The following is a 14382-nucleotide window of genomic DNA, read 5'->3' on the forward strand; positions in this document are numbered from 1 at the left end:
CACATACTTGGTTTTAGGGTGAGGCTAAGTCTTGAGAGGCATAGTCAGTTTGCCAGGAAAGTAAATAGGAGTGTTAGCAGAATGAGAATATGGGCAAAATCTTGCAGATGGTATAAGAATGCCCGAGCCTGGCCATACTTCTGACCTAGAAGACTCATTCCAACATAACAATACTTAGTATTTAAAAGAAAGAGAAGAAACAACTACGAAAAATCAGGTAACTGAAATACAGATCTGTCTTTAGTTGGTTTTTGTTCTTTGAGGTTAGCATAGTTTTAAGTTCATTTTAAATTTTCCCCTATTTGTATATGATTGTTTAAATCTTCTATAAAGACCAAAAATAAAACAAAGAAACTAAAATATCCTCTGGGACACTGAAGATATTTTGAGGAAAATTTAGATCTGTATTTTAGTAAATAATAGTGATGATTGTAAATAGGATATTCTTTAGTAGGAAGAAACTTGAAGAAAGAGTATCTCTATTATAGCAGGCAGGCTGCTCCCTTTTAATCCCTAATACAGCTGTCCTAGCCCCTTTGCCCACATTGACTAAACTCAGGTTCACACTCTGCAAAAGGATGTGTCTTAATTAACAGGATTTAACTAAGTTTCAAGGAACTTTTAACAGGCTGTGTTCATTAAAGTGCAGCAGGAAAGGGATGTAACTAAGGTGCAATTAACAAGGGTCAAGCCACCTGGTCAAAGCAGTAGTTTTTTAGAAAACAGTTCTCACAAGATTCACAGAAAGGAAGTGAACTAATAGAAAAGATGCTTTTCTGGCATGTGTCTTTGGAAGGATTGAGATGCTTTCCAGCTGTCAAGTAGAAGTACAGGTGGGACTCTGGAGAAGCTACAGATTTGATATTGTCTCTCTGAAATTACCTAGAATTGGAAGGGATGGGAATATAGAGATACAACTAATTAGGCCCAAACCTTTTGAATGGCTGTTCACTTAAAAACTGAAAAGGTGCAGCCAGAAATAATGGGCATTTAACCAGGAGAAAGTTGTGTGTCACATAAATGAACATCTAACCAACCAAACATTGTAAATATTAAGAGGAATCAAGAAAGCTGCTGAGTGATTAAAAAAAAAGATTCAATTGGATCTAGGAACTAAAAACATTGACAACCCTGGAAAGCTATGCGGCACTGAATAGCAGTTGAAATTTGAATTTACGGCCTTTCTTATTAGAGGACAACTCAAACCCACAAACTTAAGAATCTGTGATTTTTGTTAATAGGTTTGGCTAAGTGTTTTAAAAATGGAAAACAGTTGTGTTAATCAGCCCCATTGGCTAAGGGACTGTGTAGGCTGACCCAGCAAATAATTTGTAGAAATGAATAAAAGTTACACCTAAAACCTGGTGTGAAAGGCAGAATCGTTTCCTACATCTATCAAACTTGCCCCTTTGTGTCACTACAACAGAGTGGATCTCCTCTGAACAGCAAAAGTTCTAGATTACAGGCCACAATCAGTTTCAACTTTAGTGTTTTCTATACTTATAACATGTAATTTTTTTTCCTCTGCCAGCCTCTGAAGTGTTTTTTAAGCATCAAAGCAAAACCACCTTTTATCCTTTGTCCTTGATTATTCATTTTTCCTTTGATCTTGGCCTTATTGCATTGTCAACTGACGGGAGATATTCAAAAGTACATTTCATGTGAGGTTTGTAGTTTTTCTTATTGGGGAAATTAGTTTGAATGACGTTCTCACCATCATTGGAAAAAGGAATTTCTCCTCCCATTCTTCCCTATTCCTTGCTATTCTGCGTGGAGACCAAGCCCTCCATTAAGATACAAGTTTAGATAACTTCTGAACTTTTCTCTTACAGTTAAGAGAGAAGTCTTCATCCTAGGTGTCCTACTGATGCATTTAGTTTTTGTTATCTCACTATATTCTCTCCTTAATTACTTATGGCTGTGGTTAATCCTTAGCTGAAGTAAAGCCCTTGAAAGCCAGAAGGTGTTTTGCTTATTTTTCTGTCCTTAGCATCAACTTTATGCATTCTCACTTTATGTGTTGGCTGAATTGCTCTAGGTTTGCTGAAATAGAATAGCATAAAATAGAATATTTTTGTTCTTTTAGCTATTCCCTTTTTTTGTTACTCTTTACAGATTCAGCTCTGATGTTCTATGCTACAGACTGATGATGACAAAATGGAGCCATACCCTATAGAAATAATTTGATCTGTGACAGTCTTTTAACCTATACCTGTTAATCTTTGAGTCTATATCCATTGAGATAATAATTCACCCAAAAATGGAGCAGAAAGTGAAAGTGTGCCTCAGCTGGTGGAGGTGCCAGCCTTGAGTAGAAATAATAATTCAGCCCAAAGTGTGGAACAAGAAGTTCCACAAGTTGTAGAGCATGAACTTTAAGCCAAATAGCCAGGGGAAAGAGATGTGGAGCATTTTCAGTTGAGGTTTTTCAGAAAATTGGAAGGCATATTCTTGGAAGGTTCAAATAGGGTTATGAAGGAGAATATTGGGATCAGAAAAAAACATGTCTTAGACAATTAAAGAAAAATATCAGGAAAACAAAATGAGGTACATAATAATGTACACCTATTAATACTTTTTTTTCTTAGGAAAGAGGAAATAATAGCCTTGAAAGATATCAGCCACAAAATGACTGGGGGAAAAAAAGCCTCAATTACCCATAGTAATGTGTCTTTTCATTCAGAAATGAGTACTTCATAATCCTGGAGATTCTAGCATTTTATTGAAAAAGTTGTTCCTTTTCCAAGTTAAGTAAACTAACAGGAAGGTCAGTAAAATATGTGGGGATTTCTTGACAAGTTTCTTTAAATTCTTTCTAAACTTGGTTCAAATCAAACTGGAACTTTATAGAATGACAAAACACGTAAACTTGCTCTACTTGAACACTCTACATTTTTTACATGGTAGGAACATAGTAGTCATATTTTTGTTTAAATGACAAACTACTGTGATGCTAGGATGGATTAGACAGGATGCTAGGAGAAGGAGGGTTAGGGAGGATGGAGGGCAACATTGCCCATTGGTTTTTCCCTATCTAGCCTTTCTTTTACGCATCCTTAGTCTGACTTGCAGTTCTTCTCTTTGTAACTCTGATATCTATATTGGTACTTTCCTGTCTTGACTTTGTTAATGACCTTTGTGGAATGACCTTTCCCTCCTACTATTCCATAGTTCCTCCATAGTGTAACTTCCTGTTTAATCAATCCCCCTATATGGAGTTGAGTATCACCTTTATTACAAAACCTTCCCTAATTTATTCAAAAGATACATTTTTAATGTTCCTTAACCTAACCATCACATTGTAATTACTCATTACATGTCGTCTCCTTCCCACTAGACTGTGAGTCCCTTAGCAGGGATCCTGTATAATATAGTCATCATTGAATCCTTCTAGCTGGCACAGTATCTAGCTGGAAATTAAGGTAGTAATATAAGTAGATTTGAAAGGACAAGCCCATTTTTGGGATGCCAGCTTAATGTGGATTATATTTTCTCTGTCCAAACCACAAAGCCTTAAAAATTAAAATATATTGAAAAATCATGTTTTATTTGTTTACGTGCAGATGACAGTAAATCAATGATTGACTTGTTTAGGCAATATTTTACTAAGCATTAGGTGGCAGTAGTGTGTTGCACTTGACTCTCTTTATCTTTGGAATTGTCTTCTGATGTTATCATCTTAATGTAGTGTGAGAGTGTAAAGAATACAGATTGTAGCACTTTTATTCCTAACCTATTGTTAGATGATCTTTTAAGCAAGTAGGTACCTCACAGAAACAAAACTAAATAAGAAAGCTTAGCCCTGAATTAGTTTATACTCTTTGCCGCTGTACACTATATACAGATTCATTAGAGAATTACTACTGCACAGTCTTACAGCACTTCTTACCAAGTGTTTAACGGCTGCTTCATAATAATAGTGATTTGCAGTGACGAAAACCAAAAATTATCGCAGAGGATATGTGTTTTCTTTATATCCTAAGAAGCTAACTTAGCCCTTTATCTCAGAAAGTAGTACATTATGTTCATTAAACTTAACAACAATTATTAAATGCTTATTCTTTACTAAACTCCATTTTTATCAGTATTAAAGCAACCTGTCCTGTTATTGATTTTTATTTTAGATAAATTTCCTTTGTCCCCAAGTAGTAGGAATTAAAGATTGCCATTACCTCTGGAGTCTTATGTGTTCAATACCACCATTTTATACACTATGTATGGAAATGTCAATGCCTCATATACATATCATTCCCATAGTGTTTTCCTCTGGTTTATAAAATTAAATCAATAGGAGTTGTACTTTAAGGAAAATTTGTATGTTTTTAGGCCAGTGGGAACATTTCTGAAAAAAAGAAATAGATAACTTTTATAAAAAGATTTTAAAGCAAGATGCCAACGGCTTATGTTTCTAATCCTAGCTACTCAAGAAACAGATCTTCAGAGCTGTGGTTCAAGGCCAGCCTGGGCTTAGAGAGTTCCTCTCTGAAATAGCCAGCAAAAAGCAGGACTGGAAGTATGGCTCAAGTGGTACAGTGCCAGCCTGACAAGTGGTAGGCCTTGATTGTCACCACAGTACAACCTCAGTACCACCAAAAAAAGAAAAAAAAAAGAGTTTTAGAGCTGACTCAAATATGAGATAGAGTTGGTCTGTCATATTTACTTTCTCATATTTTCTCTATCTCATGGGTAAAGTACTTGCGGGAATTCAAAGCCAGTGTACTGGTATCACAAAATGATCAATTAATAAAAGAAGAGGATGAAAGCGTTGACAGAACACAGCGTCTAATTAGTACCTGATGGCCTCGGTGGCCAACAGAGCAGATCCCTGAGTTGCTGTAGGAGAGCAGCTGTGTAGGGTTTCTGCATGTACATCACCATTCTCACTTTGCAGGGATGACTTTTGTTTGGCATCAGTTTCTTATGTTCTTAATAATACAAAGAAATATTTCTTTCTTGAACCAAACAAGCAAGTGAAATCAAACAGTGCTTTACTAGTAATTATCATTTGGGGATCTTGGAGATAGTGTTTATCTTAGAATAATCTCTGTAGCTCATATTGAGTATGTCCCTAGGACTTATTTGATAGCTGTTTTTTTGAGTGGGTTTCTGTCTGGCTTTTTACTTTATTTAACTGGTAGTTAGGTAGTATACTGCAAAGTATTTAAAATTGTTTTCGTATCATATTACAAGCATAAATAGAAATTATGCTAGATGGGCACATATTTCAAAGCAAAACTAAAATGAATTGGTTTAGTATTATATTTTCGAGTAGGAAATCTCAAAAAGTCAAAGTTCATTACAGTGGTAAGTCTTTGTTTTGAAGTTTGCCAGATTTAATTATACAAGCACATTTCATTCTATTTCTTAGATCCCCGCCCACCCCTTCTCTGAATGTAGTTGCCACAGAATTAGCTCTTCATTTGGAAAACATCAATAAATATTGTATCTCTGTTTTCCTAAAGTGTTTTCCAGTCACTTCCCTTTGTTCCCTAGTGGTTTCTTTTCCTCTGCTTATTCTTTCTTATTTTTAGTTCTCCATGCCCCTGTGCCCTTTATATCTCCTTTCTTCACCACCTCTTCAACTTTCTACACCCGTAGTCCTCCTCCTTCCCTTTTCTCTTTTCTCTTTCTTGGAGCTACCAGTGTTTTCAGAATGAGTCCCTCAATTTGATAAAAAAAAAAAAAAAGACTAATGGTTTCTTAAAAAAATATTATTGCTATTAAAAATGGATCTTTGAACGAATGGAGCTAGTTAAAGATTCTGGTAGGCAAAGGGGTCTTTACTTATTCATATTACTTTTTCAGTATGATTGGCTTGGTAAAAACATGGAAACATCAATTAACACTCTCAGAGAACTATGGAACTATACTGTTTGTCACATTCTAATTAAATTCAAACTCCTATTTACATTGGTTCCTTAATAAGGGCTGCTGGTATGTCACATAGCTAGATTGTAAATTCTAGGAGAACATATTTTTGTTTGTATATAGACTTATAAATTATTAACTATTTACCAACAGTTGCAAATGAACTGAGAAAGAAATATTTTATAAGTACTTAAAAATTGAGTAAAGTATAATTTTTTCAGCACACACCCACAAACAAAATAAAAATTAAAAACAATGAATTTTCTTTGCAGTTAATTTGTATGTGTATGTTTTCCATCCATAATAAGCAAATCTGCAGTGATGAAAGTAGATTACTGGTTGCTAAAGTAAGGGAAATGAAAATAATAATTGCTGATGGGCAGAGTATTTCTTACAGGAATGATGAAAATGAACTGAAATTACTTTATGGTGATAGTAGCATAGTTCTGTTCACTATCTTTAAAAAATTCAAACTTGGCATCTTAAAAGAATAAATCTTATGGTATATGAATGATAGGCCAAAAAACAAGTTAGGGCCCTACTCATGAAGTTGGGTAGTTTACCAGAAAAGGGCAGAAGGAGGGGTATTAATGTGTTAGTTCTTAAAGATAGTGTGTCACTATGCTATTCTGGCTGGCCTGGAACTCTTGATCTTCCCATCTCAGCCTCTCAACTAGGTTTCCAAGCATGTGCCACTGTGTCTGCCAGTTATCTTGTTTTAAATAACACCTAAATGCATAGGTTATATATTTTTATTGTTGTCACCTGTTACAGCACTTCTTTAACCTAATACTATTTTCAGTAACAGTATTTGGCATTTTCTCTTTCAGTATCTTTATAAGTGAAAGTTTTATAAGTTTTATAAGTGAAAGTTTAGTAAGTTTTATTTTAAAGGTCTACTAAGTAGAAGCTGTTAATAAACATAGGTAATTTATGCTTTAAAAAAAAAAAAACCAACCCAATTTGGAAAGATGCCTGGAAGGACCCAACTGGGGGGAAAAATCTGTTTAGGAAAAGAGGACTAGTATTTCTTTTCTTTTGTTTAAATAATGTCAATTTAGGAATTTCCAGTTTTCTAAAGTGATGAAAAGTTAGGTTTTCATATGAATAATAGTGCAGTTCTAATTGATGATCCAAAAATAAACTCTCTTCTCTCCCCATCAACACTTGTTTTGTAAATTTGTGAAGATAATAATTATTACCAATCACAGCAAGCAGGGCCAGGGGACAGTGCAGTGGGAAGACCTATGGCCATCAGACAAGGTGATTCCAACCTCTTTCTTCTTTCTTTCCTGTTTCATTCCCAGATAGACTCATTGTAAAGGCTTGTTTCTACTTCCTTATAGAGAACCCTTAGGGATTATCATGCCTACACTTCCTTCCATCCACACTTGAGTCTTGGTTTCTAGTGAAGTGATGACAGGAGTGATGTCACAGCAAAGTATGCCTGAAGACAAGCCTCCTTGTTCCTTATATCTCTTTCACAGGTGTAAGGAAAGCAAGGCCTTAAAAAGAGCCCTGCCTCTTTGGCAGCTCATCAGGTCTCAGTGCTACAAGACTTCTTATGAGAGATGTAGACAATATTTCAAGGGAAAATTGAAATAGCAAAGGACAGTAAGAGCAGAGGAAGCTGCTATGGGAGAAAGCCATGAAAAGGGAAGGAGTTAGGAAACGTTGCTAAGGGCTGAATATAGATTTTAGTGCACTTTAGTGGCTATCCTGTTAGGATTTTTTTCTTTGTCGTACTTTGGCAAGAGATCAGTTAAGGTTGTTGTAAGGTTGTTGTAAGGCTTTTGATTTTTATAAATTTATCCAAGTTGAAGAATACTAATTTTGTGAAATATTAAGTCCTGTGTTCAACACTTTGGTGAATCAAAAGAAGCAGGAGAAATGTTATTGTAGCCAGATTTATTAATTCCTTATATTATTCATAATTCTCTTTACTTAACCTTTGCCTTTTTATTTCCCAACAGTTGTCCAAAGAAATGAGTTTTTATTATCTTTACTGATGAGTGCTTCAAAATATTATGGTTATTATACCCATAAAAGCCTAATATCTCTAAATTAAGATAATCCATAATAAGCATTTTTCATTGTTTATGTGGTTCCTTGGTGGTATTCTACATTATAATCTGTGCAGAGAGTGTATCCACTGTGATATGATAGAAATTCAACATTGGTCACATTTGGGGCTTGCCAAGGCAGTACTTGGATGGGATTCTGTCCAAAGAGTCATTGACAAAAAAGAACAAAAACACAGCCCAGCTCTTTTTTTTTTTTTTTGCTAGGATACTAATAAAATCTGCTTTCTAGTGGTACAGAATTGATATGTGCAACATTAACACTTTCAGGAAGTCTAGAAGAGAGTAGAGAAAATAACATTAGAAATTTCTTTTTTAAGGATTTGGCCTTGCTTATATGTGTTACAACTGCTGTCTTTGCTTTATGCTAGTATAACAGACTAGTTGAGATAGGATAATTTATTATGAACAGAAATTTAGTGGCTCATTGTCTGGAAGATGAGCAGCCCAAGACCAAGGAGTTGGTATCTGGTGAAGACTTTTTGTTGTACCATCCCGTGTAGGAAGGCAGAACAGAGAGAAAGAGGGAGAGAAAATGGGCTGAACTCACCCTTCTTAAGGAATTCACTCCCTCTGTAATGGCACTAATGCATTCATCAAGGGTAAAGCCATCATGGCCCAATCACTGTCAAAAGTTCCACCACTTAACAAAATGGCTATCCAATTTTACCAGGAGACAAGTACTTAACCCATAACAGCTATGTATCCAGTTTTCACAAGTGTTTCTTTGGTTTTTAGAGACAGGATTTTGTGGCTCAGGCTGGCCTCAAACTTGCAGTCCTTTTGCTTCTGACTCCTAAATGCTGGGTTTACAGACATGCCAGAAAATGCCCAGCTATAAGTATACCCTTTTACATCAATTCTTCTTAATGGCTGTTTTTTTTTTTAATTTCTCAGTTTGTAAACTATTTGAAACATACTCATGGTCTATATCCCATCTGTTAATAGTGTCAGCCCTTATCATGCTTGCTCACTAGGAAAGAATATGACAGAAAGGACACAAAAGTGCAAAACATTACTTTAAGCTAAATTGTCCCTCCTACCATGTAGTGCTGACTAAAATCAATACATTTCAAATTCTGTGCTTTGGAGGAAAATATTACACATATACTTTAAATTCATAGTCATTTGTGGGAGATACTTGTGCAAAGAGACACTTAATTTCTGCCCAGTTACAGCATTAATATCCAATGTTTGTGTAATACTTCTATAGATAAAGCTGAAATGATGGGCTGAGATTCAAAGATTTACTTCTTGAGGATAAAAAAATATGACTGATTATGACTATGTTGCCATTTAACATTCATGAACGAGGGAATGACACAGTCAAAGATGTGTTAAGGCAAGATGGATTAGAAAGCTGTTTAAAGATGACTTGGGGACCATGTAGAAACTATGTTGAAGTAAGTTTGGCATTGGAAGTATAAAGAACATTCTTCTAGTAGAACTAGAAATAGCAAGCTAGCATCTTATTCATGTTGAACCCACTACTTAATAATGAAAAATTTTCCATTAATAATGGAAAAACCAAAGGGCTATGGTCCTCAGGATCCATATTGATAGGTTTGATAACAGAAGCTTGATCATTTCAGTTTAAACTTTTGTTTAATCAGATTTGCCCAGGGGCCTTTTCATAGTTAATTGTTAGTTCTTATTTTCAGTCTAGATTTTACAAATGAAACAATAATCAGGTGACACTGTTCAAAAAGAAATATACTCATTAATTTACTTACATAACTGTAGTTCCTCTATATCACTTTTATAATTTAAAAAATGATTCAATTACAAATAAAATAGAATGTATGTATAACAGATAAGAAAAACCAGAATAACCACAAGTATGAAGTAAAGGATTAATGTTTATGGGCAATTGGATATATAATTTTTATGCATTTACCTTAAAAATCAACATTTTTATTTCAGCTTTGTATGTTGCTTACCAGAAAAGGTCATTTGGAGATAATATATATATACTTATATATATGTATATATACATCCATTATCTATGTATCACCACCTATATATATGTGTGTGTATATATATATATGTTTTAGGTGTTTATATTTCATTGACTGAAACTTCTAAAATTTTGAAACCTGCCTTCCTCCTAAGATTATGTATCTTAGATATTTGTTACAGTAACATAAAACTGATTAACATAAATACATCCTTTATTGCATTGTTATGACACCTTTGTAGAAAATTATTTGACTATATATTGTTTATTTTTAGACTACTTTGTTCTACTGAACTATATGTGTATTTTTATCCCAGTACTATATATATTCTTGAATATTGTAACTTTATACTGTCTACAAATATAATATTTATACAAAACCTTCTGGAAATTTTGATAGAAATTGCCTTAATATTATCAATATTGACAAATGGCTATGAATCTTTCATTAAGATCTTTGATTTCTCTTAAGAGCTTACAGTTTTCAGTATAGAAGATTTACACATCCTCTGTTTTGTTTATTGTGAAGTGCTTTTTCCAACTTTTTTCTTCTTTTGTCCTTTGTCAATTGTGGGGCTTGAACTCAGGGAATAAGCACTGCCCCTCAGCTTTTTTGCTGAAGGCTAATGCTCTTCCACTAACAGTTCCACTTCTGGTTTTTTGGTGGTTAATTGGTCATAAGAATCTCATGGATTTTTCCTGCCCCCGCCTGGCTTTGAACTGTGATCCTCAGATCTCAGTCTCGTGAGTAGGTAAGATTCCAGGCATGAGCCACCAGCTCCTGGTGCTGTTTCATCATTATTCTAGACTATTGTTCAAGTTAATTAGTTAAAATTTTCTTTGTTTTAGCAAGATTTACTGCTTTCTTAGTTTTGACTTTATTGCTTCCACTAGAATAAGTTCTTCCAATTCTACCAAAATGTATTTAGTTGAAATGGAAAATGAAAAGTCAATTAAAATAATGAATCTGCAACATTAATTTTTGAACCTATCTCTGAGGTATCTCTATTTTCTCTGCTTAAGTAGTGAATGTTGTCCTCTCCAAACCCCCTTGTTGTTTGTAAAAATTCAGCTGGAGTTTTTCTGGTCGTGTAAGGAAGTCCTTGCTATTTCTTTTCTTTTAATGTCTATTCTTGGTTCCTCAAGGGGATGGTAATCCCCTAGAATGCAGAGTGCTTTAGATTACATTTGCCTCTCATTTGGTAAGTGAATGGGAATATGTAAAGTTGGGATAGCTTTGAGTGCTCAGGAGTGGAAAGGTTTGGTTAGGGGGAATTATTGAGAGAAAAAAATACATAAACCATGACATTTAGAAGTAGATCTCAGATTTCAAAATCATAGTGGAAAAATAAAAAACTACCCTGTAGGATTGTTATGTTCTAGAGGCTTTTTTTTCACATTGGCAGTAAAGAATCATATAAAAATTTTAAGATAAAACTGTACACAAACAGAGCACAAATGGCAGGAGGCTCAGATTTGCAAATAAAAGTCAGCCCAGGCAGAAAAGTTTGCATGATTGTCATGTCCAGTTAACCAGCAAAATAGCTGGGCTGGAGGAATGGCTCAGCAACAGCTGTGATAGCATAAGGCCTTGAGTATAAGACATGGTCCTGCCACAGACACATACACGCTCCAAAAGAGTGTACAATATTTTGTCACCATTTTGTCAGACTTTGGAATTGAGTACCAGACATCGGGGTGTGCATCTGTACTCCCTCTGCTCGGGAGGCAGAGGTAGGATTGCAGTCTTAGAATGATTCCATGACCCTTATCTGAAAAATAAACTCTATAAGAAGGGCTAGAGTAACTCACTCAAGTGCTAGAGCACTTACTAGACCCTCAGTTCAAACCCAGGACTACCAAAAGAACAACAGAAAAACTACACTTCATAGTTGTAAGTTTTTAACATTTTCTGTTGTGTTCCATCTTTATAGTATAGATATCTGGACTTTGTTTCCTCATGGCTACAGAAGCAAACAGTCACAGACTTGGTAGTAAAAAACAGACATCTATTGTTTTTTTAGCTCTGTAGAACAGAAGTTCAAAATAGCCCATTACTGGACTGAGACTAAGGTATAAGCAGGGCTACACTCCCTTTGTAGAAAGAAACTTTTTGTTTCAGCATTCCTTGGTCTATGGTAAGTTACATCACTATAGTTTTGAAGATAAACTCACGACTCTGTCCTCTATATTAAATATTCTGCCTCTTTCTCAAAAGGAATTTGATTGCATTTGGGACCCCATTTGATATCTCTGAATATTTTTCCCGTTCCAAACTTTTAATTACATCCATAGGTTTCTTTTTTCCAAATAAAGTAAGGAATGAAGGATTTGGACTTGTTATTTTGGACTGTTATCAATGTTACTGTGACCATTATCAACCTAACACAGGCTCTTTCTTTTTAGATCTTCATTTTTCTGCAACTTGCTGTCAAAACAGATTGTTCTTAGGCTTTTAGCACCCAAATGACACACTGATTTTCTTGCTATAATTGCCATTTTTTTCAGAGAATATATCCATTAAGTTGATGGCATAGACTATTGAATTCTTATACCACAACAAAATGGACTTTAAAAAGCCATGGATAGTAATCTACTTGTTTCAGTAGTAATCAAGAAAATACCAAAATAGGGAAATAAATTGAATTGATATATGGCTCATAATAAATTAGTGATGGGTTTCAGTTTGGGATAATCAGGCCCTAATTCTTGTATAGGGGAATCTTGGTGAAGTTGGTTCATGATCAGGCTTCCCAAGTAGATTTTCTGTAGTGGCCTATTAGAAATTACCTAGTTTTAAATCTGTACTCCTCCTTCTCTTCAGCTAAAAGCTTAGAATAATTTCTCTAAAGCTTTACTTGATGCTTATGACATATTGAGGCTAAGAGTTTCCACACATAACCGTATCTTAAATACATACTAGTGGCACATTTGAATAAGTTATGTGGAATAATACTGAATCACAGCAAGGTTACTACCCTAATCATCTTTACACACTATTACTCTGTTTTAAGTAAAATGTCTCTAAATTTGAATAACATTTTCTCATTTGTTTGAAAAGCAAATGTCATATTGATTCTTTCAAAACAATTGATTTTTAAAAAAAGAGTTATAGAGAAAAAGAAAGCTGGGATAGTTATGAGTGAGCTATTCAGTGAATCATATTATATTAGCATTTGAGAATTAATGAGTTCATGTAAAACTTTCTGGTTTGATTAAACAGTATGAATTATTGCATATTCAAAACGTTAACAATCCTTTTCAGAAACTCACAGACTAATGAATTTATTGTTTTGTAAATCTGACCTAGAATAACCAATTTCCAGTAACAATTTGAAATTTTGTAACCTTAAAGTCGTAGCTGAGGAAGAATATGCCATTCTTGGGGTTTCAACTCAAGGCCTGTGCTCTTGTCTCTGAATTTTGTTGCTCAAGACTAGTGCCTCACTACTTGAGCCACTTCTCTACTTCTGGCCTTTTTGGTACTTAATTGGATATAAGAGTCTCATAGACTTTCCGGCCTTGAACTATGGTCCTCAGAGCTTAGCTTTCTCGGTACCTAGGAGCACAGGTTTGAGACAGCACCACCTGGCTCATTCTGATTTTTTTTATATAATTAATACAGTTTATTTTAAACTATGATTGCATAGTTTCATAAGAAAAACTTAGTAGTCCATTTGGTAGTGAAATATACAGCCAATTTTTATAAGGAATGCTTACTCTGCATAGTCTGCATTTTGTTTTTCATGTCCTGTTCTTCTGCATGTACCTATTTCTATTTGTGTTAGTCATCCTCTGTAGGCAAATTGTCCATGAGACCAATGATTCCATGAGCAAATTATCCAGAAAATTCTGTCTTTGTACGTTGTGACAGATCATGTCACTGGTGGATTTATAGCTACTCCAATGGTCTAATTAACCTGGCAGTTGTCTCCTGTGCCCAGCACTATTGTCTCATTGCCTTGGCATCTTAGTTTTCATCTTCTCATTGCCTTCTTTCTTCAGTTAAGCTCAATCTTACAACTTTTTTTTAACCTACTCCCAATCAACACCCCCTATTCACCATTACCACCTTCCTTGTTTTTGATTGGCAGTATCATCCAGATAAACAAAGTACAGATGTGCCAGCAGGAACGGTGGAAGAACATATACAGAAGTTCATCGAAATTGATCAGGCATGGAAAATTCTAGGGAATGAAGAGACTAAAAAAGAGTATGACCTGCAGCGGCATGGTAGGTGTTTATGGTGAGGACCCATAGCTCAAGAGCAGGTCTTGAAACACTGTCTGCAGCTACTCCTGGGGAGCATTTTCCAGCATTTTCACCATCTTATTGCCACCTTTACCCCTCTCTTCTATCATTGCTTTTAATTATGCCTTTTGTCTTAGTTGTGATTATTGTGTATCCATTGAGAAGTTAACAGAAGTTCTAGGATATGGCGTCTTATAAAGTGAAAACTGCTTTCTATAAACATAT

General features: G+C 34.9%; 1 protein-coding gene across 1 annotated transcript in view; it reads left to right on the plus strand.

Moving 5' to 3' along the window:
- The window catches only part of Dnajc24 (DnaJ heat shock protein family (Hsp40) member C24), a 39139-nt gene that overhangs the window by 9021 nt on the left and 15736 nt on the right, over positions 1-14382 (plus strand). The window contains exon 3 of the mRNA XM_048361667.1: positions 14001-14139. Within this exon, the coding sequence (XP_048217624.1) occupies positions 14001-14139 (139 nt within the window). The remainder of the gene's footprint in view (positions 1-14000; positions 14140-14382) is intronic.

The sequence above is a fragment of the Perognathus longimembris genome, chromosome 13 (assembly GCF_023159225.1).
Source record: "Perognathus longimembris pacificus isolate PPM17 chromosome 13, ASM2315922v1, whole genome shotgun sequence".
NCBI lineage: Eukaryota > Metazoa > Chordata > Mammalia > Rodentia > Heteromyidae > Perognathus > Perognathus longimembris.